The sequence below is a fragment of the Apis mellifera genome, linkage group LG5 (assembly GCF_003254395.2).
Source record: "Apis mellifera strain DH4 linkage group LG5, Amel_HAv3.1, whole genome shotgun sequence".
Taxonomy (NCBI): Eukaryota; Metazoa; Arthropoda; class Insecta; order Hymenoptera; family Apidae; genus Apis; species Apis mellifera.
In genome coordinates, this window is record NC_037642.1 from 5,757,556 (window position 1) to 5,783,943 (window position 26,388).

Consider the following 26,388-nt stretch of genomic DNA (forward strand, 5'->3'; position numbering starts at 1 on the left):
AAATAATAAATAATAAATAGAATAATTTATAAAAATATTTCTTTATTAGTAATAATTATATTGTATGTTCTTTTAATGTTAATATTATTTTATTTTATTTACAATTATTTTATTTACAATTAAATCTTTAATTTATTAAATTATTAATATAATTTAAATAATAATTTGCGCATGTTAATTCGATATCGACAAAGCTTCCATCGACGTTCTTCAAGCGTCGAAAAATGAATTCTCTTATTAGAAGAACATGATCTTAAAGAAGGTTTTACGATATCTCCTTCACTTCTATTATCCTATTTCTATATGACTAACTTTCTTATTAGGAAAACATAATTTTATAAGAGCATAAACTATCGTGATACATTCTTATGTTTTCCTATTATCCCCGTTTCTCGATTTTCTTATTAGGAAAATATGTTTCAATAAGAAGTTATCAAAACGCTTCTTATATTTCATATTATCCTATTATCGTTATTAGAAAAGTCTTTAAGAGTGCTCAGCAGATCTAGAAAACAACGTTATATTATATTAAAAAAATATATATAATTATCAAAATCATTTAAAAATTTTTTAATAAAAAATATTTTAAATATTTCTTAATAGAAAAATGATAGAAATATATTTAATCTCAATAGGATAAGTATAGATAATTAAATATGAAATTCATATTGATAAAAAAATAATAAATATCTACATAAATTTTTTCGTTTTATAATATAAATATTTTTTTATTCATATTTGTTTTTGTAATTTTACGTGTATTTTTCTCAAATTAAAATTTATTTTTTTTTTTTGATTTAATTCTTTTAATTATAACAATGCTCTAATTAATATATTTTTTGTTTTTGTGTTGAAAAGAAGGAACAATAAAACAACGATAATTTTATCATAAATATTTCTCAATATATTTATTTTTCGATTCATTTTCAATGTGACTACACAATAATAATAACATAATTTGATAATAATAATAAGATAATTTCTTAAGGCTTTTATAATCTTCAAAGCTTCTTATCATTCTACATTCAGATGATAATCGAATAGCGAATATTGTCAAGAATCACAGATACTTTTTATTCGATTTGTTCACTCATTTCCGATTTTAGGAAGAACGTGCGTCACAAAACGATTTTCGTATGAAGCTCATAGCAAAACTTAAAGAAACTCATTCAAGTTGCTATAATTTATTTATAAAATGACTAACGAATCGCAAATACGACGCTCGAAAATGCAAAATTAAAAAAAGAAAAAAATGGAAGATTATAAATATTCTTGATTGATTAAAAACGATTATTTTAAACATGATTTTGATCGTTTTATTCTTTTCTTCTTGTATAAACAATTAATAGAAAAATTCTTTAATCGATTTTTATATAATAATAATATAAAAAGAAGGAATGTAACTCAAATAAAAAGAAAGAAAAGAATAAAACTATCCATCCATTTGTACTGGAATAATTTTCCAGTTATTTAAAATAATTATATCTATTTGGATATATGCACTGACGTAGACGTACGAGCACTGTATTACATTTTCGTTTTCGTAAAAAGTTAATCGTTGCTGATACAGCAAAATTAATTAGGCGAGATCGCAATATAACTTTCCATGATTCCTCAGGTATTTTTTTCTCTATTACAAGTTTCCGATTTTTATGCTTAATTTCCACTTTTCAAATAAAAGCATGTTATCCATGGAATATCTTAAAACACTTGTTCTGTTAAAAATCACTTAACACTTTTTCACAAATATCGGTATACCTGCAGATTATTTAACAATATAAATTTAACACATGTTAACATTTAATATTGTCTTTAAATCACATCGAGATATGATAATTATCGTAACATTTGAACTATTAATATTATAAAAGATATGCTTGGAACAATTTACATACAGACGGCATTGAATAAAATACACATGTAAAATATACACATCGAGTTTACAAAATATATACATATATCCGTATACGTGTACCTCTATATCTATAAATTTTTGAACTTCGTTTATTTGTTTCGTGATTTCGGATAAAAGATTTTGTGACAATTAATTGACACTTTCAAAAATTATTTTTCTGATAATTTTTTTTTCGTAGCAATGCATCTTTACAAGAAAAAAAATATGTACAATTGTATTTTTAACACGAAAATCTAAGAACGCAAGTGAAAGAAAAATGTGCAAGTATTTTTCTTTGAATATTTCTGTGTTGTAAAAATATTATAAAAATAGAAGCAAAATTTTCTATATTATTCTATCAATTTCGAATTCTTAGTACTTTTACTATAGATTTATTGTCGACTATTTTTGTATCTATTCATTTTTATATATGGCCCCACAATTATACATGGACACACGATAATATTTATAAAAATTAATACACATCGGTGATCACTAGACTGTAGATGTTCATATAAATTTTAATAACCATAACTTAAAGAAAAAAATTTTTTCTCGAATAAGAAATATTATAAAAGATATAATTTATTTGAAAATACTAAATAATAGTAACATTCTATATCTTGTTCTACGTTTTCATTTTAAACATATAAACATTCTTCAGTCTATCGATCAGAATTTACAACAATGACTACAATATTCAATTGTTTCTTAATACTCATTTTGTACGTGTAGCTACAATATTATTGTCGTCTGTTGATTAGAGGTTATTTAAAACGAAAGAAATTTCTTTTCAAGCTAGGAATAATTAGACAATGACGTTACAATCTAAAGTAGAATTCGATATCTGACGATATTTTAATGATTTCTAAACTCACTTTCAATTAGAAGAAAATTCAATTTCAGATAGCTCGTTTATATTAATCTTCGTGTAATAATTCGTTTTTCCTCGTTTGATTCGAGCAAATTTAGTAATCTCGAATCTCGATCATCTCGCAAATCGAATTTCTTCGATAGTTCGCATATTTCACGCTGTTCTAGATTATCGAATTTATTTCATCTAATTTTTTGCTTGTGTATCATGAACTTTGCAAAGTTATAGTTTGTTCATAGTGAAAAGTGAATTTCAAAAGTGAATTTCAAAAATTTTTCATTCCACGATATTCGATCGATATGTGATAATATTTAATGTGATAAACTATGGAAGTTACGTATCGAAGAAATACAATTTCATAGATTTGTACATGACGAAGACCAAAGTTTAAAAATCTATTCTAAATGGAAACATTTACACAAATAACGAAAATAAATAGATTTTTATCTATCTTTCGTTATCCTAAGATATACAACATCTCAATATTTTTGTAAGAATCTAATCGCATCAATTATTATTATTATATTATCATTTCTGTTGTCCACGAAATACTATTTTAAATTTTTGACTATTTCATCGACTACTGGCATTATTTTGATATGTCAATCATAAAAATGCGAAATTTTTTCATCTTAATTCGCATCGTTTGAAATTTCAGAAAAAGTTCGTTAAACACGTTCATCAGAATCATAAAAAATAATAATACTGATGGCTGAAATAAAAAGATATTTTTGTTTTTCAAACTACGTAGACAACGAAACGAAATATTATATCATATTGATTTTAAACTACATAAAAATTAGCTCTGTAGCTTTATAATTCTTAATTTTTTTTTTTGAAATGCACAAAAGTTTCAGATGTTGTCTACACGCGAATGGAATTGTTCCATGATACTGAAGTGTCATCACAGCACAAAGAAGAAACAATAAGATAGAAATTAAATGTAAGTGTAAGACAGTGATTCTTTAAATAGTCAATGATTAATCTCGATAATTTATAAATAAATTAGAATTTCTATTTAGTACTTTTGAAACAAAGATAATAAAAAAAAAATAATAAAAATAATACAGAATATTCCAACATAATTTCAGATCTTGAACCATGCCCAAAATTATTGTTCGCTTATCTTTATCTATTCTTGTTATTATTCGAATATACTTGTATTCATATAAAATATTTTGATATTTTATCATCATTTGGCATATTTAGAAACTAATTACATTATATTTTTATATATTAAGAAATCTAATTTTAAGTGTTATTTAAGAATTGAATTCAATAAAAAAAAAAATATTATATATGTAAATGTAAAATATAAAAATATTGAAAAAATATGAAAGTATAGAATAATAATAATAACAACAATAGATAACATGAGGCAGACAATTTCTATGCAATTTTATCTGACATTTTATCAAAATCAACTATCTTTGGACAACCTATAATAATTCATTTTTCTCATCTATCTTAAAGATATTCATCCTAGGAAAGTCTACATTCGCAATATCATCGATCACAACAAAGACTAGTCGATCATTCTCTAATTTTCTATCTCTCAATCTTCGACCATGGGATTCTTTAAAACTTTTTGTCTTCGAAGATCATTGGGAATGATGATGGTGAGAAACGAACCAAGAGCTAGCGCAATACAAAGGAAAAGATTTGCCCAAAAATCACCCCAAATGTGCAAGAAATACCCGTACATAGTCGTGAAAATGATACCGAATACTTGGCACATTGCGTTTAATAAACCAGCGGATGTTCCTTCCGGTTCCGGATATGTCAATTCCGCGGCAAATTCGAAACCCACTGGAAGATAACCAGTCATGAAGAATCTGAAAAAATATTTTCAGATAGAAGAATTCAAAATCATATTAAAGATTTTATGTAATAAATTAGATTTTTTATTATTAATTAGGTATGTTCTTAGTATATTTTTATTTGTGCAATAGATAAATTATATGAAATTATTAATTGAAGATTATGAACTTTTAATATTTTTGAACTCTTTACGGTTTTTTTATAAATATTAAAAGTGAGAATGATAAATATTTTTGAACAATTCATAAATTAGATTTATATAGGATTTATAAAATATATTGACTAAAGAATAAAATAAAGAGAAAAATAGTAATTGAATTTCATTAAATATTCTAAATTCTTAATGAAAATTAAGAAATATGAATTATTCTTACCCTAATGTGCCGGCTATTATATAAATGGTGAATATTTGACTGGTGGACATTAGAATGAATGTGAATATAATCATGCCCAGAAAGGAGAAAAGATAAACGCCTGACGTTGTCTCTCTACAAATAGAAAAATTTTAAATTGAGACAATTAATCAACAAGAGAATATAACTTATTTTTATATTGAGAAGATTTACTCACTTGAATTTGCGCGTTTTATCAAGCACAATACCACAAACCACAGAACCTAACATACCAGCACAGATAATGGTCAAGCCGATTCTTCCAGCGTCTTTTTCATGATTCTAAATTTTTATTACAATAATATAAATAACGATAATAAATAGAAATTTAATAGAGAAATAATATAAATTTTAAAATAAAGAAAAAGTAGACATTAAAAATAATAACTTACAGGAAAATATTCAAGGATTATCTGATTGAGAAGCGTGCTGATGGCATAGAACACGCCTACGTTGATGCCATAACTGAACAATAGTAACAAGTAACCGAAGTTTGTGAGTAGTTTCTTCATGGACATGAAGAAACTTTTTGGCGTTTCGTTCTCTCTATGAATTTGAGCTTGTGCTTGGTTCGGAGGAAGCGGTGGTTTAGACTTAAAAACTAGAAGAAAATATTATTTCAATATGGAGGACTGAAAAATCGTAATGATGTAAGTAAGATGCTACAATTTCATATTATTATAAATTATTTCAATCTATTAATTACAAATTAAAACCAACATAATATTGAAACCAAAGAATATAAAAATTAAATATTAATTTTTAAATACGCATAATCAATTTTTCAAAATAATTTTCATATAGTTTATATTATTTAAGAGGAAATATAAATCTAAATTCATTTAATATCGAATATGTTCAGAGAATTTTTTAATATTGAACTTATGATTATTATACGTACATAGAAGTATAAGGACCAAAATAATGGTGGTAAAAGCAGCGACTATGTAGAACATTGCATGCAATCCTCGGCCGATTTGATTAATGTCTTCGTTGCTTTGCACCAACATCGGCGGGAAGAGGAAACCAATTGCTATACCCAGCTGAAAATCGGAACGATAATTTTAAATTTTTCTAAATGATAAATAATACAATAGAAAATTTCTATTTCATGTTATTTAGTTTGAAATTTGTATAAATGTCGTAAATTCATCGTGAAATTACTATCATTCAGAGAGATGCTCGATGTCCATTGTTGTTATTCCAAGGAAGTAAGAGATCATTATTCTTTTCAGCCCATCATGAGCTATCCCGACAAGAGTTCCGCTCTCGAAAGCTTGTGCTCGAAGAGCGGCAAACTTGGCAGTCACGTCATAAACAGCAAGGTCAACGATCATTTATATCAATTTTGTGATATCTATCGTATATTTCTTTATTAACTATACATAGCAAATGGCATTGTAATAAAAATTTTATTAAAACCTCACCAGACGTGAAGAACGATTGATGTACATATTCTAAGAATAGAATTCCTCTAATCGAACAGAAATACTTCTTCAAATAAAATATTCAAGATTCTCGAACTATACATCTTAATATGATAGAAAAAAAAAAAAGGTTTGTACCTCTACTCATATGTAAAACATAAGCACATATCTTAAGAATCGAATTTCCTTCGGAATCGAAATATTAATAATATTTTTTTTCAAATTAAGGTTCTCGGACCATGCATATATATTCTCGAGATAGAAGAGAAAAAATAGAAGAAAAAATTACGTCAAAGTTGATAAAATAATCTGATCGGCGGTGCACCTTGAATAGATTATCTTCCTACGAGAAGGGGTGATCTGTTTGAAATACATAGGTTTAATTCGCTGAATAGGGTCCCAGATCCCCCTCCTACCGCCGCGAAATGAAACGTGGGTGCACGTTACGATTCTGTTTCCCATCTAATCACTACTTAATTCTCCAACGACCCTGTCTCTCGAATTAGAGTTTTACTACACAGGTAATATACATTCGAGCTCCATTTACGAGCACTGCATTTATTTAACAACTATATATGTATGTATGTAGCATAACGTCGTGTGGATACGTTCACTTTGTTGGCATTGGCTTCATCCAGAATCTCATTGAAAATTTGGCACGCGATTCTATTGCTATTGTTTCGAGTAAAATGATGGAGTAATTAATGGATCTTTGAGACAATAATTGAGACAATGATCTGGTATTATAACAAGGACTCTTTTGAAGGTAAGGATAAAGGAAATAGGAAATTAATAATCAAAGGGGTTTAGAAAAGAGATGTTGCACGAGATGTTCGAGAGTAGTTAATTAATTGCTTGTTAACAGTTGGATCGAATGCTAATTGAAGCATGTTCGATGATTGAATTATGAATATATTGAAAGAATATTGAATATCAAAGCTTGCGAAATTGTTTAATCTTTTCGACGAATTAAAATATTTCACATTATAAAGAAATCATTCTAATATTTTGTTCTTTTTTATTACTTGTAAAAATATTACAAAATATTCTGTATAAAAAGATAGGCTTACTTATGTTATTAGAAATATACTAATGGAAATAATGTTATTTTTTTCAGTTATAATTTTTCTCAAAAATGAAGCAAGAAATCAAAGTATTCTATCAATTGATTCTATATTTTTTACATATTTTCATATAAAAAATTATCTTTACATTCTAAACATAAATTAATCTATATGTACAACTTATATATATGTACGTATGTATATGTATGTATAAACAATATAAATGTTAATTAAAAAATTTACATTTATTAACTAACCTGATTTCCAAAAACGCCGATGCTGCACGCGCTGCTGACCTGATTTAAATCAAACCAAACAGCGGCCAAACGAGCTGGAACCGATAAAATGAACGTTTGGCTCACAGCAACACATGTTTGACCAATGAAGGTAATCCAGAACCGATCTGGACTTACGCTAAATACTTTTATCCAAGAACCGGTCACTGTTCCAATCGCGCCTGTCAAAACGGCGAACCTGAGACCCTGAAATCGACGATTACGTAAAAAATAATGGAATGAATTTTGAAAAAAAATTATTTTCTGGAAAAAGAAAAATTCTTTCTTTTATAAAGAAATGGTAAACTCTTATCTTTTCTTCGTACTTCGAAATATCAGAAATCTTATTATTAGATATATAAATCTGTAGTATTTTTTTATGATCCATTAATTTTCAAAATAATTTGTTTAGATATGGAGTCAAGATTTTCTGTCGCATTGTTTTTTTGCAATATCTTTCAACACGTTCAAGAAGAAAAGAAAATAAAGATAATAATTTGATAGAGTGTTTACACCTGTTTTCAAGATCAAGGTTCAGGATTAAGATACGTGTCGAGAGAAGAATTAGAAGAATTGATCTTATGATATGTTTCGATATAGCAATTTTTTTCTATGATTCTCTTATCTTTTATGCAGTGTTAATCCATAATATAACATCTTTCAATAAGAGATAGATATTTTCAATAAAATTGATTAGTTTCACGGATAAGGAAAAATTAATTGCAATACGGATAAGAAGAATCATTTTTGCAGACAGGAAAATATAAAGCAGTTAAATAAATTTAATAATAAATTTAACAACAATTTTACTTACGAATTTGTCGAGTAAATAACTTGCTGGAAAGATGAAAGGAATATAAGTTATCATGTATATCATGCTGGTCATATCCACTGAAAAAGTGGATACATTGTAATACGTCGTTATGATATTTGCAATGATACTGTATTGAATCCATTGCATCGAGTTGCTGGCGCTGTACAGCACGAAGATAACTAAAATCAGCCATCGTCGTTTGTACACTTTCGTCTCGATCACCTGTGAGAGAATCATTTTTCAAATTAGAAATTTTTGTTTAAATATAAATTTTGATAAAAGTAAATTTTCATCGAGTTTAATTAAATTTTACTAAGATATCTTGATTTTCTAGATTTGATTATAAATTTTCTTGAATCTTTTAGTAGGATTTCTACTAAATTTTTTTATATCTAAATCCTCAAACAATTAGATCATCATCTATCGAGTCCTATTGCATCTAGAATCTTTCGAATTTTAGATTGCTTGGATCTAAATCGATCATCTTGATCTTATATCTAAAACCGTTTGAAAATCATCAAGTATCTGGGTCATTTTTCATCCTATATTTTATCGTATTTCTAAAATCTTCTTAATTTTAAATTTCTTGGAAATAAACCCTTGGAAAATTCTTTAAGGATTTATTATCCTTTTTATTTAAATTAAGTTTCCTTTCATCACAATTAATTTCTCTAATATTTAGAATCTTTGAAACCTAATTTCCTTAACAGATAATATTAAAATTTCCTGTGTAATTTTTTTTAAAGTTAAATTTCCATAAATTTTCTTATATTCTGCCAAATAAAATTTTTTCATCAATATTTGAATTCTCAAATTCACATATCCTTGTTAAAAAAAACTTTCAACTCTAATAAAAAGTATTCATGAGCAAAACAGTGAAAACTCTGTGTTTATTTGTTCAAGATTTATTACATAAGATTACAAGTTTTAAATCGGCTCCCATTTCACAGACATTCTAGTCACCTGATTTGATTGCACGTTGCTCTCCATGGCTTTTACATAATCCGCCGAGCTTTTCACCATTTTTGTATCCAGCCCCTCTTCCATAATCCACGCAAAAAGTCAGCCAACGTTTTGTACCGACTTTTCACTGAATCTACTTCACTTCCAATACCTTTTTTTTGTATTCCTATTTTCTTCTCAACCTCCAAACAATTTTCTCTTGTTTTGCTCTTTTGTTTTCGATCGAGCTGAATTTCTGCAAAAGATCGAAAAAAAAACAAGCATCGAAATTTTTATTAGAGATACAACGAAAGAACTCTACTACTCTTTTTTTTTTTTTTTTTTGTTAAATCTAGCCGCGAGAAAAGCTTAATAATTTCACGAGACTTCTCTTTGAAGTGCCAATTAGTGGGGAACAGGACACTCGAGATTTAATAGGATGCCTGAACAATGCATTTTTCGGATTAACACGTTTCGGAGAAACAATATACGATAACCCTTTGAGCATTCTTGTCAAGATAAGTCTTGACATTTCCTTTCCTTCCAATTTTCCACTGTGCAAATTATAATTGGGCATTGCATTCTTGCACACAAGCATTTCTCTCCCAAAAATATTGATTAATCAAGAAGAAAAAAGGGTAAAAGTACAAAGGGTGTAAATATAATCATTGTTTAGATATGCATAATGATTCTATCTTGGACCCTTTCAATCAAAGGGAAGACTAGATCTATTCGTATAATGGAACGAAATGGTAGTATCATAATTATAATATTGTCTACTTGAGCACGGATGTTGAGTTAGGGTTGTAGGAAGTAGGGGTTGGGAGTGTTATTATACTTGATATCATAAATGACACACTTATTATTTTGTGAATTAATATTATTGAAATAAATTTCAAGGAGATATAAAACGGGTAAAAATTAATTTTTTAAAGAAACTCGTAATACTTATATCATTTTTTCAAATTAATAAAAATGTAATTAAAATTTGACGTAAGATTTATTACATTGGAGTGAATTTTTTTAATTGTTATAATATCATTGGAAAACGAGATGCATCGTTGCTCAATAATTAAATGCTTATAAATGAATTATTTATTTGATTTCCAATGAATGATCTACGAGTTTTGATGAATAATTAATGATTATCGAATTGTTGTGTTGAAAAATATGAATTTTTCTTTTTATTCCCTATAATTGAGAGCGATCTCAATTATCATTGTATAAACATGCATATTGATAATTATTGGCATTATTCTTCTACATTCTTCCACAAGTGTCTTTAATATTAAGAATATTAAGAAATATTATGAGAAACTTAATGAATTTTAATTACTTTGTTTAATTTAATTTTCGAATATACAAATTTTTTTATTTAAATTTTCTCTTATCTCGATTTTTCAATTATCCAACACTTTCTTTGAATCAAAATCTTTCTAAATCGAAGTATCGTTAAATTTAAATTCAATTTAATTAAATTTCCTTCAATCTCAATTTTATCGATCCTAAATTCACTTATAACTTTTGTTTCGACAGAAAGAAAGAACATTTCCATAGAATCCAAAGAATCATATATAAATGTAATATCATTACAATATATTCATTTTATTTATGCTAATATATTCAATGTTATCTTTGTTAAAGTTTTTTTTCTTTTTAGAAATACGTTAAAAAAATTTTTGTTGAAATAAGAAGAAAATTATAAGATACAAAAATTCGAGAGCAAGATTAATTTGTTTAAAAAAGGATTTGGTATAAGAACAATTTTATTCTGGCTCGTCAAGAATTTTCAGATAATCATTATCCAGCGACCTTGTGAATCGCACAATTTATTCTGTCTTAATTAAAATCTTTTGATAATAAATGAAAAAACAGCTTGGACGAATAATAACGATCGAACAATTGTATGTCATGTACATGACATAAGTGTTTAACATAATGCATACAAATTCAACATCACACATGAAATGAAAGAAGATGAAGAGGAAGAAGAATTACAAATTTTGAAACCCGAGCCTCGAGTTATTTAAACGTTTTAAAATAAAAGTTTGCAAATATTTAAGGATTCTTGAATTTATTTTTCTCCTTGGAATATTTAAAAGTAATTTCTACGAAATTTAAATTTTTTTTTGGAATTCGAAAGGAAATCACAGGATTCTTCTGGAATGAAACATCATTTAAATTTTTGAATACATTCTCGAGTATTCATATATCTCTTCATTCTCCATTTATCCAGTGTTTTCACAAATCCAATGTAAACTCTCAATGTATTTTCAAAAATTAAATTAAACATCAAAGAGGAAACATATAATTCAAGATGAATAAAAAAAAAAACTTCCTGTCCTGGGACAGAATAATTAAACGTTTATCGAGGTATAAATCTCGATATTAAATGTACGATAATATTTTACGAATGTTCGAAACTCGAAAAATTAAATCCATTAAAAAAAAAAAAAAATAAATAAAGGTAGTTACTCTAACACGTTTCTAAAGAAGATGGATAAACGAAGCTTTTTGAAAGCAGCACTTTGACGAACTCGACTCGACGAGGGCATTTTTATAGGAAGTCGATGGAAGGTCGATCGTGAGTTCCGGAATTCTAGGTTTTAAGGTCAAGGATCATATATTATATAGGAACGATTTACCGTGCCGGCCATCTACAACGTCGATTCTCCCCTATTCCTTGCACGGAATTGCAAATTTCGACTTGAATTTACGACAAAATCCCATCAACTTGAATGCAAATTGTATGAATCAACGTTACGAACCTCGTATCAATCCTCTTCGTTGATAAAATTATTCGTATGTATGATTAAGAAGAAAGGAATTTAACGGAGTTACGTATCAATCGATAAAAAATTCAATGAAATAGTATTATGTTATGGAGGACAATAATATTATAGTAGAAATAATTTATATTATATTACTTGTCTCTCTCTGCAGTCTATCTGCAAATACTTTTTCCAGATCTAAATAAATTGTACGCGTGTAGAAAATTTCATGAAAATCGGTTGACGCGTAAAAAACCTGTACAAGTATCGAAAGTTATAAAAATTTATTGCTCGTTGTAGGTCGTAAAAAAATTGCAATTTTCGCCATTTTTAATCATTTACGGCTCGTAGCAACGGATCGTTAAAAATTTAAGGATTTTTATATCTACTTTTATTTAAGGGATTCATGAAATTTTCTCTCTATTTAAATCTCTACATCCCCGATAAAAGTTCCCAGAAAAATTTTCTTTTAAATCGGATATCTTGCTCCGATTGAATCGTTTATCAAGAGAAAAAAGCCTTGATTTTATATCGTTTCAAAATACGTGTCGCGAACACCACTAATTGGTCGTTAAATACTTTTTTCTTTTTCCTCGTGAATTGAGGAAACAGCTTCGCTTCGAAGATATTTTTTTTTTTTCATTCATTCACCTCTTCTTCCTCCTTTTATTACTCACTTTGTACTCGCTCGGATACAATTGGAGACATTGATTCAAACGTTGTAATCAATGCTCCGAAGGTTAGTGCTCGTGATATATAAGATAAACACGCGGCAAGATTTTTTTATGTTTGTCTTTTGAAAATGGAATGATCGATTTGAGATTGAATTCTCCTTTATATCGCAAAATTTTTAAAATTTACTCTCTTTAAGAAAGAGTTAGTTTCGTTCTTTAGTTTCGTATTTTTAAAATTGAACAGCTCTCAATGAAGAAAGTTTTTTTCACAAAACTTTAATCCAACTTCCAAATTCTATTCCATATATCTTATCGATTTTTTCTCATTTTTCAGATCCTTTATATTGGATAAAAGAGAATTGATTCTATGAGATAAAAACAAACAGAAATTTCGATTGAGATTTATTTTATTAACATAGATAAAGCAAGATGCGACAAGGAATTATCTTACACTATCTTGTTTCACCAATAGGAAACTTGAACTGCTTATACATAATAATAAATAATTCTCAATCGACATTTTTTGTACACAAACTTTTACGTTTGTTTTGTTTTTTTAGAACCGACTCTTCAAATATGTTCCACTGAAAGGATTATACTGCATTACAGCGATATTTATCGTCGAATCATTTTTATCTTCTTAATTATATTTCAAATATAACTTAAAGCCTTTAAATTTATATTCAATTTATACAATTCTCCTTTTTCGAAAAAGCTACTCAACAAATCATCGTGTCCACAATTTAATCATTACATTATCACTTCCTTTTAATATATGATTCCCGCGTTTTGAGCAACTGTTTTCAACTTTATCTACTCTGAGTCAAATCGCACTAAACCGTGAACATTGATATTATCATTTTAAACGTCGTCATAATTTTCCATAATTCGTTCGTCAAATTGTCCATTCCATTTTGATTGAAAAATATTACCAACCAGAGAACAGAATGATCTCTGAATCGAACGAGTCAAAAAAATCCACTTACCTGACGATCTCTCTCGGATCGACGAACGAGAACACGAACCCCTCCTTTCAACAAAATCTCACAAAAGTTAAGTTTCTACCTTTCCTCCGCGTTTTCTTTCACCTTACCGAATTTCTCACCTTTAACAAATCGACAGAATGAAATCGACAAACGCGCACGAATCACACGAAAGAAGAAGAATCGTCACACGAGAGAGGCCGGGCCGAGTAGTCCACGTGGACCTACGCAACTTTTGCTTCTACGCCGGCCGCCGTTTAAACACCGTGTGTATCGATATCGTTCGCCTCGGTGTTTTAATTTTTTCGCGATTAGTCACACGGCTTGCGAAAAAACGATAAAACAAACCTCGAACGAGCGAGCGAGAGAGAGAGAGAGAGAGAAAGGAAGAAGAGGATAAAAGTTTGAAACGAAGAAAACAAAAGAAAAAAATAATAAAATCAAATCTATCGAAAATCGGGATTGTATTATCCTTCGAATCTTTCGAAGAAGAGATCTTTCGAAGAAAGAGAGAAAGAGGGGAGAAAAGATCGATCATCGAAAATGGACGATCGATGATGGAATAATAAAAAATGATCGAAGCACAGCTGATTCTCTGAAGCGCAATATGGAAAAGCGGTCCAAAGATTTTTTCCCACCCTCTCTCTTTCTCTCTCTCTCTCTCTCTCTGTGTCTGTGTTATCGATCGGTCGAAATGCGGGTTGAAAATTTTGAACACGTACGACGAGTTTTATTACGAGGCCTCGTTGCTTTGCACGGGAAGATGAAGGAAAAGTGATGGAGCTGTTGTGTCGGTTGTTCGAGGCGGAGTCAGGCGTGTGTCATGGCTGTGTTTTTTCTCAGAGCCGGTGCGACATCCGAGTCGGCGGAGCGCTGGACATTAACTAAATCCGACGGATAGAACCGCGACTCGCACCACCTACGCGTCCTTCGTTTTGATAGCGAGCTCCCGCGCATCGGCGGAACGTGGCTCGATCCATTGCTTCTGCGCGAGATTTCCGATGGCCCGAGATTGGCGATCAGCCGTGGCGAGATAACAGGACTTCCCTATTTTTTTTCATCGATCGATTTCGAACAAGAGATTCTTTTTTTTTTCTTAAGTCGAGAAGAAAAGAAGGGAATCGTTTTGGGTTGGTTAATTTTGGATATGGTATAGGGGTTAGATGAAAGAGAAATTTGTTATATTTGGAACTAGTACAAGTTGAAGATAGGAATAGAATTTTGTTTAGAATCCCTTTTGGATTAGTTTGGTTGGGGACGAAGATTAGGTGGAGGAAGTTTGGTATAATTCTGTAAATGAAAACTATTGTTTTGTTGAAATTTTCTTGAATCTTTGTTTAATTTGGATTTGTTTGTTATTATAATAAGTTGTTCGTCTCCTTTGAATTTAATAGCTTCATCTTTGGCTTTAGTTTAATTTTTTGATTAATAGATTATATATATTTATAAAAAATTTTAATAAAGTAGAGATAGTGAGGATGCATTCGTATAAATAGGGATTTGGAAGAAAGAAAAAAGTGAAATAATATCTTTTCGTGATTTGCTCGTTTAGATTTTAACATGGTCATAGACCTTTCGTTTGAAGAATCAAAAGAGACTTATAAATATGGAAAAGAACAAAGTTAAATAAGTATTCGTTAAATCTTTAATGAAGACTTTTCTACATTTGAAAATAAGATGTAATTTTTTGGATAAAAAAGAATTAACAAATATCGATTTAATTTTTCCATGTATGTATGAAATTAATTTATTCTTATTCTTATAATAATAAAAAAATAAATCAATCGAACATAATTACAATGTAGGATCACTTTTATTTTCAATAAAAATTTAATCATACAATATCCAATGAAAAGCTTTGAATGTTTTCGACAAAAATACTGATAGATGATTCTAAAGATACAAGAGATACCAATCGTGATTAAAATTCCTAATACGATCGAAATATTGATAGAATGCTAAAAAATATTTTCATAATTTTAATCTGAACGTTTCCTAATTAAAAGTACTGACCTATTGCTTTTGCTAATCGCCTACGAATCTTCTCTTAATCTTAAATTAATTCACTTTGAACGAAAAATCATACCAACAATTAAAATTCAAACGATTATATTCTACGCAATTATATGCACAAAATTGTTTTTAATAATTTTAAATTTTTATAGATGACTTCTACACCGAGACAATATCACGTAATGATACGTAAAAAGAAAGTTCACTTATAAAGATAACATTGCTTAGAAGATAGCAATAATACCGATAGAAAATTATCGTTAGATTTAATTGGATGGTATTAATTTAATGAACAAATTATCTTATAGAATAAGAAAACAGATCCACATTTGAATTTCATCTCTCCGTTCTATGAAACATTATTATTTAATTCGCAATAATTGCAATTTTTTTTTATCGAGAGAAAAATTTCTTCGCCCATGAAATATTCATCCGTGATGATCGAAGTTTTTATTAATTTCATCGAGGAAAAAAAACATTGTTTACTCCGATTCAAGTTGCATTGATTATTTCAATCTACAATCTTTATCTTTCAAGAGAAAGAAGAATTAAAAAATTCTCCCCGCTTTTTTTCAATATAACGTCGTTAATAAAAAAAAATGATTATTGGAGAATCTCTCGATTCGACAAATGTATTTTCGTCTTGCGTCACGAAAATGTTTTCGAACATAACAATAATTCGTCAGTCTGATGTCTTGCAAAACGAGGAAAAGAAAGTATATAAGGTATAAACATTTCTAAGAATACGTTACAAGCCTTTTCGACCGATTAATCATCATCAGACAACATTTTAATTTTTTATTAAATTAATCAAGTGACATTGTTTGCCTCGAGCATACGAAAATATCGTGGTTAATATAATTTGTCAATAAATCATCACGTGTAAAACGAAGAAAGAAAATAACGCGTTGAAAAACATTTCATCGACCAATCTGTCTGACCAAAGACGTAATCGTTCCACTTGTGCGCGAGAAGAGGGAAGAGAACAAATGAAAAAAGACAAAAAATCCGAAAACGATAGTTTCACGGAGCAATGCAAACATTTGTTTAACGATACAATTTCTTTGTTTGAGAATTCCTTTTCTCGAAAATCCTTAGGCATCGCCTAACACCATCATCATCATCGCTCAAATCGCTACGAGATATTGAGTTTATTGCCGATCTTTATCAAACTTATTTATCAAATTTTATTGATGAAATAATATAAATGGTAGGTTGCGTTGCGATAATACGAAGAAACAAAACATGGAGTCACTAATTGCACTTGGTTCGTGAACAGAACGTGATAGCGCAAACCGTGCAAATAGGATCTTCCGAGAAGACCGGCCGTCTAAACCCTTGTAAATACGATTTTACTGGCTGCGGATATAGGGGATTACGTATCACCACGTATCGTGGATTTGCAATGATTACATCCATTTACCGATCGTAAAATGCGAAAAATCTGAATATTTTTGTGTAATCAAGTTTCCGTGATAATGATTAAGATAATTGTTTAATCGAAAGAGAAAGATATAATGTTTAATCTGTTTATGAAAGTATCGATCGAAAATGTTGTTTTTTCCTGTCCGGGCGTGTATCTTAATCTTTCGATAAATTTTGTTATTAAAATTGTAGAAATTATGCATTTCGTTCGAAAGTATATAGTATAGGTGAATTTTTTCAGAATTGTTTTACATCGATTAAATGCTGGCGAATTGGAAAGATAGAATTAAGTCGTGGTAGAATTAATTATTTTTTTTAACTTAAAACGTGATTTTTTTCTTTTTCCAAATTTCATGCAACATGGAATTGATTCCAAATTGTTGGCTGTGCATTTCCTTTATCGAATAATAACAATCTGTTGCTAGAAGAACCATATGAAATGTTTTCTCGAATTTCTCGATCATTCAGTTATTTAGATTAATCCTTTTCTCTTATCTTCCAGATATAATGATTCTAGAATATAAAAACAAACTGTCTACGTCGTTTTGATATCGAAAATTATATCATCGATGAGATAACAATATCGATCTTCCAAAAAAAGAAAAAAAAAAAAACAAAAAAAAATGATAAGAATTTGCTAGAATCTACTTTTAATAATACTTATTAAAATTATTAAACTGAAAAAAATTATTGAATCAAAAATTAATTGATTTCAGATTTTCTATTTTTGCAATTATAATAAAAATGCGCAATTTTTAGAAGACTTGCATTTATTTTTTTAATAGAATATTTATTCGTATTTTACAAACATTCTAAGGATTTATTAAAAAAAAAAAAGAAGAATCGAGTATTTATTTTAACTCGATTTATCTATTTGTAATATCAAGAGAGAGAAATACTTTTTACTTTTACAACAAATATAAAAACAAGTATCCTAACATTTTTAACTTTAATCGTAATATATTTTTAATAGTAATCCTTTTGGTAAATAAAATTTTCGAAATGTTTTTTTCTTTTTTTTTAGAACAGATCAATTTTTCCAACCACTTATCGTTCATCGTACCGCGTCAAGAGGTATTTTTAACTTCACCCACTACTATTCCTTATCCTCTAAAAAGATCACATTGACGAGACGTTTTACCGAATGCTAAATATTGGCGCAACATGTTCAAACAATTATTCTGCCTCTGATATTCGGCCTTGCTAAACTTTCATGCTGTAACATCCGAAGAGATAAGGCGCGTCATTGATAAAAATATTTAAAAGCGATCGAGGAGGCGTTTATTTCGCGCGCACACGCCTTATTATGCGACACAAATTAACGATGTCTGTTGACGTCGATAAACGTCCGTTTTGTCGACGATTATGCAACGTTTTTTCGTTTCGTTGCTTTGCATTTTCGATATTTACTTGACAACTATCGAATAATGAAGGACCGCGTGTGTCTCGATATCTCGAAAAAAAAAAATTTCGATATTCTTATCTGTTTGACAGTTTTGAGTTATTATTATTTTCATTTTTTTTTCCTAGAATAATTAACAATAATTAAACTACTTTTATCTGTTTAATTTGTTTTTAATTGTAATTATTATACACTTAAAAAAATGTTTTGTCGGAAGTGTAATATCGATTAGATAGAAAGATAATTTTAAAAATGTTTCGAAGCGTCCTTTTTTTTTCTTTTTCTTTTTTTTTTTTTTGCTGTAAAGTACCCTCATACGTTACGATCGAAGTTTGTGCAAGTTGAATTGAAGAGATTATATAAAATATATTCTTTGCTCGGCGAATAATAATCAGAAGGAATTACTTTGCGATTGCTTCGATTTAATCTCGCTTGCATGTCTTGCTTGTGAATTTAATTATAAAACTTGTGCGATGACGTTTTCGTTTACTAATTCTTCTAATTGCAGATTTAAAAGGCGGATAATAGATCTATTTATTAAATTAATTCTGTAAGGTTTTGAAAATATTTCTTTTTTTTTTTTATGATTGATGAAAGTTCGAGCAACAAAAGATATATTTTTAATAAATTATACCTTGTACCTTCCTATAACGTATAATCGAGAAATTTTCAAAGACTTTGAGACTGGATTTTTTTCAAGAATTTAAATTATTAAATTAGACCACATTACAAACCAAATTTTATTATTATTTTCACAATGAAAATTATTTTAAAAGAAAATAAATTTTATTAGTTTATTACATATACGCAACAAATTTTTAATTAATTGTCAAAAAATACTTTTTTCTCGCCGTGTAAAAACATAATAAATAAATGAAGTTATCAAGAATATATTTAATTCGAGAGAATATACGAAAAGTGAAATAGAATTTAATTTACGAAATGGAAACGTTAGTTAATTAAAATTAAAACTTAGGAATCAATGCAATGCACGTATCAATATATGAGTGTATATTTTACCTTATGCTCGGATCGTCTAAAAATTCGACAATCATCAGATATTGTGTTAGCGAAGAATCGCTGATAAAAGTTTGAAATGAAAGAAGATGGTCAAATCGCGAGCAAGACGTTTTGTTATCTAATCGAAGAAGACGTAATAAGAACGAAAAGAATTCATACCTTAGATAGCGACCGATGAGAATGTTGATTGGGGCGAAGAAGGCCGCTCGATTCTTCTGGAAGATCTTGAATTTCATCCATGTTCCGATTATCGAATTTCTGATTAATCCCTTTCATGTTCCACTACTCCTTTCCTCACCCTCGAACTTCTTTTCTAAAAGAATTTCGATCTATATATTTTTTGAAACGCGAAACCAAAGAATTGAATGAAATTTGAGAGAGAAAAACGAGTTTTTCTCTTTTTTTAATCTTTCAAAAATATCGATATATGGATCGAACAATTTTTGGATTCGAATAAAGCTCGACTCAAAGCTCGTGAATGGCAGAGTTTTTTAAGTTTTAATCTTAAAGAAGAGCTATGAGTTTTCACGATTTTAGAATTACGGAACGCGTCGTGCAACAGGCGAAAGATTGATTAAAACTGAAGATTCATAAAGATTGTTCGTGCCTGTTGGTGAAGCAGAATCGAAGTGGAATATTAATTTTCCTGGCAGAAAACGTGTTTACAATGCTTGAAATGAATACATACTGACCGATACTTAAGATTATCTGATTACTGTCGTGAATTGTGGGGGCTGTGTCGATTTTTTTTATCGAATAATGATTTCCTCCTCGACTTATGATGACTTCTCGTCAATAATACTGCTACAATTAACGATATAATCGAGCACAGCTGTATTATATCGAAGAGGGAAACGTATAAAGATATTATATCGGCAAGATTAAAGACTTTGGAAGAATTTTTGTAACGAGAATCATTATAATCATTCTTTACGTTTCTTCCAAAGTTATATATATACTTTGCATTTTTTTCCCCCCCCTTTTTGGATCTTATTTTATTCATTCAGCATCCCATCCATTTCATTAATAACAAGTTATTATAAATGATTATTAATCTGTGATAATGGATATCGATAAATGTAAGAAAAATTAGCACAAAAGACACAACAGTTATTTCTTAGATTAAAATCAGAAATTAGATGATTAATTATTATTCTTTTACGTTTAAAAACAATTTATTTCGATCTGCAATAAATTTCCAATTTTCAATGAACGCTCTATATCTTTCATAGACAAAGTACAAATATAGCTTCGACATCGATAACCCCTATCCATCATCATGAAAAAGCAAACAATCCGTTTCGAGTGATGGTCGAACAATACGAGAGATTGAATACGTGCATCCATCGAGCTTGATATTCGAATACGCTCAATATGATAATGAGTGTGCGCTCGTAGAGATGCTCGTCCTTCATCGTTGAACGATTTTGAGTCATCTACACTTTGCAAAATGGCCGTCAAAAACTTGATCATGTCGTGCATGATAATCCTATGGTCTTCGTGCTTTGATGGATTTTCTTGCGCGCGGGATAAATTATTGTGGGGGATAAATCATCTTATCGCAGAAACAAGTTTCCATTGGGAGAAAAAAAAAAAATAAAGTTACGTCATAATGGAATACATTTGCTGTGATTCAATTCTCTCTTTTTCTCTCTTTCTCTCTCTCTCTCTCTCTCTGTCTTTCTGATAATTTAGAATATGTCAAAGAAGATAGCCGATAATAAAAGTTTTTTTTTTTCTTTTTTAGTCGAATCTACAATTTAATTAATCGAGAGATGATAAGTTAATTGATATATTTGAGATTGATAATTTTATGAAGATATTCAAGTAAAAAGTCGTTTGAAAATTGAAATCTATTAATTATTAATACAAAGATTTGATTCGTGCTTTTTATTAGATTAAAATGTATATAAAAAGTTTCAGAGTTGAACAAATTTACAGTATTAAAATTAAGGATAAATGATAAATTTAGAATTTTAAAATTGCAAGTATAATTTTCTTAATTCTTACTTTCTTAAAATCATTTTTTAATTTTAAAAATAAATTGCATGGAGTATAGTATAAATAGCGTGTTGCATGCTATTTATGTTTGTCTGACTAAAATAGAGATATCCCAGTCTGGTCAGTGATTACCGACAGTGTTAGTCAGACGCGCCTAAGAAATAGGCAACCGAGAGTACAAGGTTCGAGTTATATCTGCCGATTCAAGGTGCTCGAATGTCAATAAACAGATGTCTGTTTTATCACTGGCAGAAATATCCGACTCTTTCGATAAAAAAATTTATAAATAAAAATTATTTGCAAATTATCCACTTGCCAATATCCACTGAATCTTTTCAAAATTTTCAAAAAATTTTCAGAAAAGAGAAAAATATATATCATTATTATAAATTATACTTGTTAATATTAATTATTTAAAATTTAATATTGGAATTACAAACTTTGCAATATTAATCTCCTATATAAAATATTCACAGAAATATGAGAGTAAAGACATGTTTCCTTTCCTACATCGAATGCTGTGTTAGATTTTCGCTTTGTTTGCAGATGGCATGGACCAAGACAATGCTGACGTAACAAGACATAGACAAAAGTTATATAACGATAATTTTTTCCTCGTCGTATTTCTCAAGAATATTCCGCTATTTTAACCTACGATCCTTGCATTATTCGAATCTGTGAAAGAGGAAAAGCAACAGTTACTTCTATCAAAGGTTTGCTCGCAAAATATCAAAAAAAAATTTACAAAATAAATCTCTTATCACATGGTAAATATTGATTTGTTCCGATATTACACTTCATTCTTCTTTTTTTTCCAGAACAATTCCTAAACGTTGCGAAGAAGAATCAGAAAAAATGAATAGCGAGTCGCACATAGGAGGAGCACTTTCGACCCGTTGATAAAAAATAAATTGAAAATAGCCAATATATTCCTCAATGGGAATATTCACTCGCAAAGTGAAACTCCGTAAGGCAAGTTCCGTTCAGAGTTGAAAGACTTGCAGTCGGAACTAATCGCAAATTACGTTTCAGGGTACAATGTACCATTCGACAAGTGTTGCGTCCCTAGACGCAAGAGGAAAACCGTGGATGCGGAATGACACATGGTACATACGGCGGCCGATGCCGAGAAGAAGGTGCACGTGTGCGTCTATACACACGGGGGGATCTTAGCTCTGCTTTCAGTCCAATCTTATCGTGCGTTCCGCTCACATCTCCTCTATACAACAAGTATATATATATTACCGATTTCTACTAACGGTATCCCGTTGAAAATTTTCGACCGAGTGAATAGTGCGTGAATGTGCGACATCACACGGCGGGATTGAAAATTCATCTCGAATGAACTCGATCGTTTGGAACAACTCGTTGTTGAAAAAAATACAATAATGATAAATTCTTACGGGCGGAGAGTGAGAAGTTCGAACTAATCGAAATAATTTGAAATGAATCTCAAGTTATCTTTTTTTTTGTCTTTTTTGTTTCGCAAAAAAGAAGATAGAATCGCAAACAATAATAAGAGATCTTCTTCCTAGATCCCTCGAAAGAGGGATCCCTTACCAATGATCGATCAAACAATAGAAACGTATTGTTCGATCTGAATCTGTTCCGTATCGTTTCAGAATTCGTTATCGACCGTATCTTCAGATAAACGGAACGGTTGACAGAGGATATCGGAAAGCTAAAGTAAAAATCAGTCGTCAAAGTCTATGGGCAGAAGTAGGTTCTTCAAGTTTCTCTCCGAGGGGAATTTAGCTTGGGGAATTAACCTCGAGGGATCGTTGCTTCTCGAAATTTGTCCATCGTTTCCAAGGAGAGGAGAAAGATGGATCGTCGAGTGAATCAATCGGCCGATAATTAAACGTCAATCTTATATATAGTGGTGGACGGATAGACGTCGATTGATATTCGAGAGGGTGGATATTCAGCGAGTGGAAAAAGAAAGAAAAAAAAAATATGTTGACATCGCCTGGAATGAGTTTGATGGTGGCTGGTGTCGCCTCAGGGATATGCTTTCTCATCTACACCAACGTTCTAAAGGGGTGAGTGCGAATTAACGAGGCTTAAACAAGTTGTTTCTGCGCGAAGAGGAGAGAAGAAGGATCCTCCGTTCGGATGGGCCGAAAATGGAGGACGCAGGTGGCGGTAAAAGTGGGTCGAGATACGTGGAATCTGACTGTTTAACTTTAATCGATTTTATTCAGTTTTCGTGAAATATCTCGCGGTGATTACGATCTTTCTTTCTTTCTTTTTTTTTACTTTTTTTTTTATCTACGACCAATTTTAACAAATTCTTGGTTTGGGATAAAATATGCTTTCGAACCTTGAAGTTATCACGGATAGGCGTTAATGGCGCGTGACGTTAGCGTGCACATGCTTCGTTTGTTTGTTGTTTGCGTGTTTTAAATTCGTCACGGTTTCTTCTTCTTCTTCTTCTTCTTATCTTTCTCTCCTTTTTTTAAATCTTTTTTTGTTTGGAAACTTTAAAAACGTACACGTGTAAATAGTGATAGATGATACTCGAGGCCGTGAAATTTAGAAATCGTTTCCGTTTACAGGATTCCAATCGATTTATTTCTCTTTCAATTTAACGGTGCTTCCGTTGGAATGTGAATTTTTCATCAGTTACCGTTGGAAAATGTTTTCATTTTGAAAATTTAAAAAAAAAAAAAATTAACGTCTCGAGAATCGGTGTGAATATGTTTGAATGGCGCGACGCGAGTCCAATGGTTATCCGGTTTTCGCACAAAGGAATTGAATTAACATTTATAACCATTAACGATTTTTCTCAACTCTTACTCATTGAGCAAATTGATTTTTTTCCATATGATGAAATTCATACTCTTAATATTTATTGAAGAAGAAAATTATACTTTAACATTTCTTTTTTTCCCTTCTTTTTTATATTTCCTCCTCTTTTATTTTTATCCAATTTTCCATTCGATGATTATCAAACAAATAAGGTAAAATTTAAAGGGAAATAAAATTTGAAACGGTCCCCCCCTAATAAAAATTAGAGAATGTGATGAAATTTATCGGAATAAAAACAAATATTTACATTTAGATTTAGATCCTATAAGTCATAAATAATGTAGAATTAGACGTAGTATAAAGAATTCATACAAAACATTGGAAATTTTATGCTAGATAAATTATATCACTGATTGAAATTGTTCTGCAACAGACAGATTAATTGTAAGTTGACGACAATAATATCTTATTATGGAATGAAAAACGAGAAAAAGATGAAATTTTATCAAACAAATTATTATTCAGATACATTCAAACTCATTCATTACTTGATACGAATAATTGTTCAGTGATACGATAAATTGAATTATTTCATTGATTCATTCCAAAGTGTTACAAGAAATACTAGGCCAAACTTTTTCTTCTGATATTTTTCGTTGTATTTGGGTTTTTTATCGATGAATAATTTAAACTCTACTACGAAAAAAAAAAAGAATATCGCAATGCCTTGAACATCTTTATATTTTCTTTCCAAATTGCAATATTTCCTTCCCATTCAAAATAATTTCGAGATTTGTCAATTCGAAAATCATGATATGACTTGATGTATAATACAATCGTAAAATTGAAATACTTCGCATTATCTCTCGGATTTGAAGATAATAAGATTAGATTGTAATAATTGTATTTCTGATTAACACATAAAATAGCACGTGATTACTAATTATAGTTTTTGCGCGATGAATAAATGAAAAGATTCGTCGAAGACAAAAATGCAATTCAATGTTCGATCAGAAAACAAGATAAAATGAACAAATAAATGTAATAAAAAAAGTCGATGATGAAAATAATGATCTTGATAGAAAAAGATTTCTCTACATCCGAATATTGTTTACTTATATCATATATCATATATTACACTAATAATAACCAAGCTTGTTATTATTTTTTTTAATTCTTCCAATTAACATTTATCAATTCTTGGACTTGGATCAATATTTACGTATTATATTGTATTTTAAAAATAATTTCACTACAAAACTCTACATATTATTAGAAACAAAGTGATATTAAATATCTCATTTTCTCAGAATATTTTGAGAAGTGAATTTCATAAGTGAAAAAAGAAAAATAATAAAACGATATATATTAGCCATTCTTAGAAGATAGAGAATCATATCTATGCCTATATGTATTGTATACAACATTAATTAGCAAGCGATTCTATCGTGAAAAAAAGAATCCAATAAAAAATTTACAACGTTACAATAAGGATATCCAAGCGTGTATCCCCCCCTTTTTCTTGCACCATCTTGTACAATCTTCGCACATTTTCTCGTCCATAAAACTCTACACGCGTTCACCTGCACAGAAGCGTGTAATAGATTCACGGTAATCGCGTTCAAAGTTCCTTTTCGAAATTCATTTCCCGTGTAAACTTTTAACGATCAACAAGATGAGAGATCTTCACGATTCGTCTTGAATCCTTGTTTTAGATGTCTTTTGATACCGGACGAGTGAACACGCGACGAGGAAAGAGGAGAGAAAGAGAAAAAGAAAGAGAGGAGAGGTAGAGGCTGGTTTCTTAACGATCCAGTCGGAATTTCTTCGTTCCAAGTCAATATT

General features: G+C 29.5%; 2 protein-coding genes and 1 long non-coding RNA gene across 20 annotated transcripts in view; 2 read left to right on the top strand and 1 right to left on the bottom strand.

The window, feature by feature from the left end:
- The first annotated feature begins 2,924 nt into the window (after window positions 1-2,924).
- Window positions 2,925-7,671, top strand: LOC102655751. 6 transcript variants are annotated; one of them, XR_003304730.1, is made up of 8 exons: window positions 2,931-3,258; window positions 3,620-3,711; window positions 4,242-4,387; window positions 5,376-5,631; window positions 6,217-6,538; window positions 6,637-6,929; window positions 6,998-7,174; window positions 7,526-7,671. It is a non-coding gene; the product is annotated as an uncharacterized LOC102655751 (long non-coding RNA). The 6 variants fall into 6 exon arrangements; XR_003304726.1 differs by having other exon boundaries at window positions 2,925-3,258; window positions 3,626-4,387; XR_003304728.1 differs by having other exon boundaries at window positions 2,931-3,711.
- On the bottom strand, window positions 4,310-20,600 carry LOC408828 (uncharacterized MFS-type transporter C09D4.1). Of its 5 annotated transcripts, none has more exons than XM_006562137.3 (10): window positions 20,484-20,599; window positions 19,951-20,104; window positions 9,525-9,759; window positions 8,562-8,783; window positions 7,730-7,954; window positions 5,883-6,024; window positions 5,374-5,582; window positions 5,160-5,263; window positions 4,964-5,077; window positions 4,312-4,603 (listed from the first exon to the last, which is right to left on the bottom strand). In XM_006562137.3, the coding sequence occupies exons 3-10, from the start codon at window positions 9,606-9,608 to the stop codon at window positions 4,324-4,326; spliced, it is 1,380 nt and encodes a 459-aa protein (XP_006562200.1). In that variant the 5' UTR covers window positions 9,609-9,759; window positions 19,951-20,104; window positions 20,484-20,599; the 3' UTR covers window positions 4,312-4,323. The 5 variants fall into 5 exon arrangements, with proteins under 5 accessions (XP_006562203.2, XP_006562200.1, XP_392360.3 ...); XM_392360.7 differs by lacking the exons at window positions 19,951-20,104; window positions 20,484-20,599 and adding exons at window positions 13,935-14,053; window positions 14,654-14,860; XM_006562140.3 differs by lacking the exon at window positions 9,525-9,759 and having other exon boundaries at window positions 4,310-4,603; window positions 20,484-20,600.
- Window positions 20,601-22,873: 2,273 nt separating this feature from the next.
- LOC725732 overlaps window positions 22,874-26,388 on the top strand; it is a 44,991-nt gene continuing 41,476 nt past the window's right edge. For 6 of the 9 annotated variants that reach the window (XM_026440948.1, XM_026440955.1, XM_026440957.1 and 3 more), the window contains exon 1: window positions 22,874-23,022. In XM_026440948.1, coding sequence (XP_026296733.1) covers window positions 22,889-23,022 — 134 coding nt within the window. In that variant the 5' untranslated portion in view covers window positions 22,874-22,888. Of the gene's footprint in view, window positions 23,023-23,052; window positions 23,835-26,388 lie in introns of those variants that run through there. The other 3 variants (XM_026440951.1, XM_026440954.1, XM_026440952.1) reach the window with 2 other exon arrangements.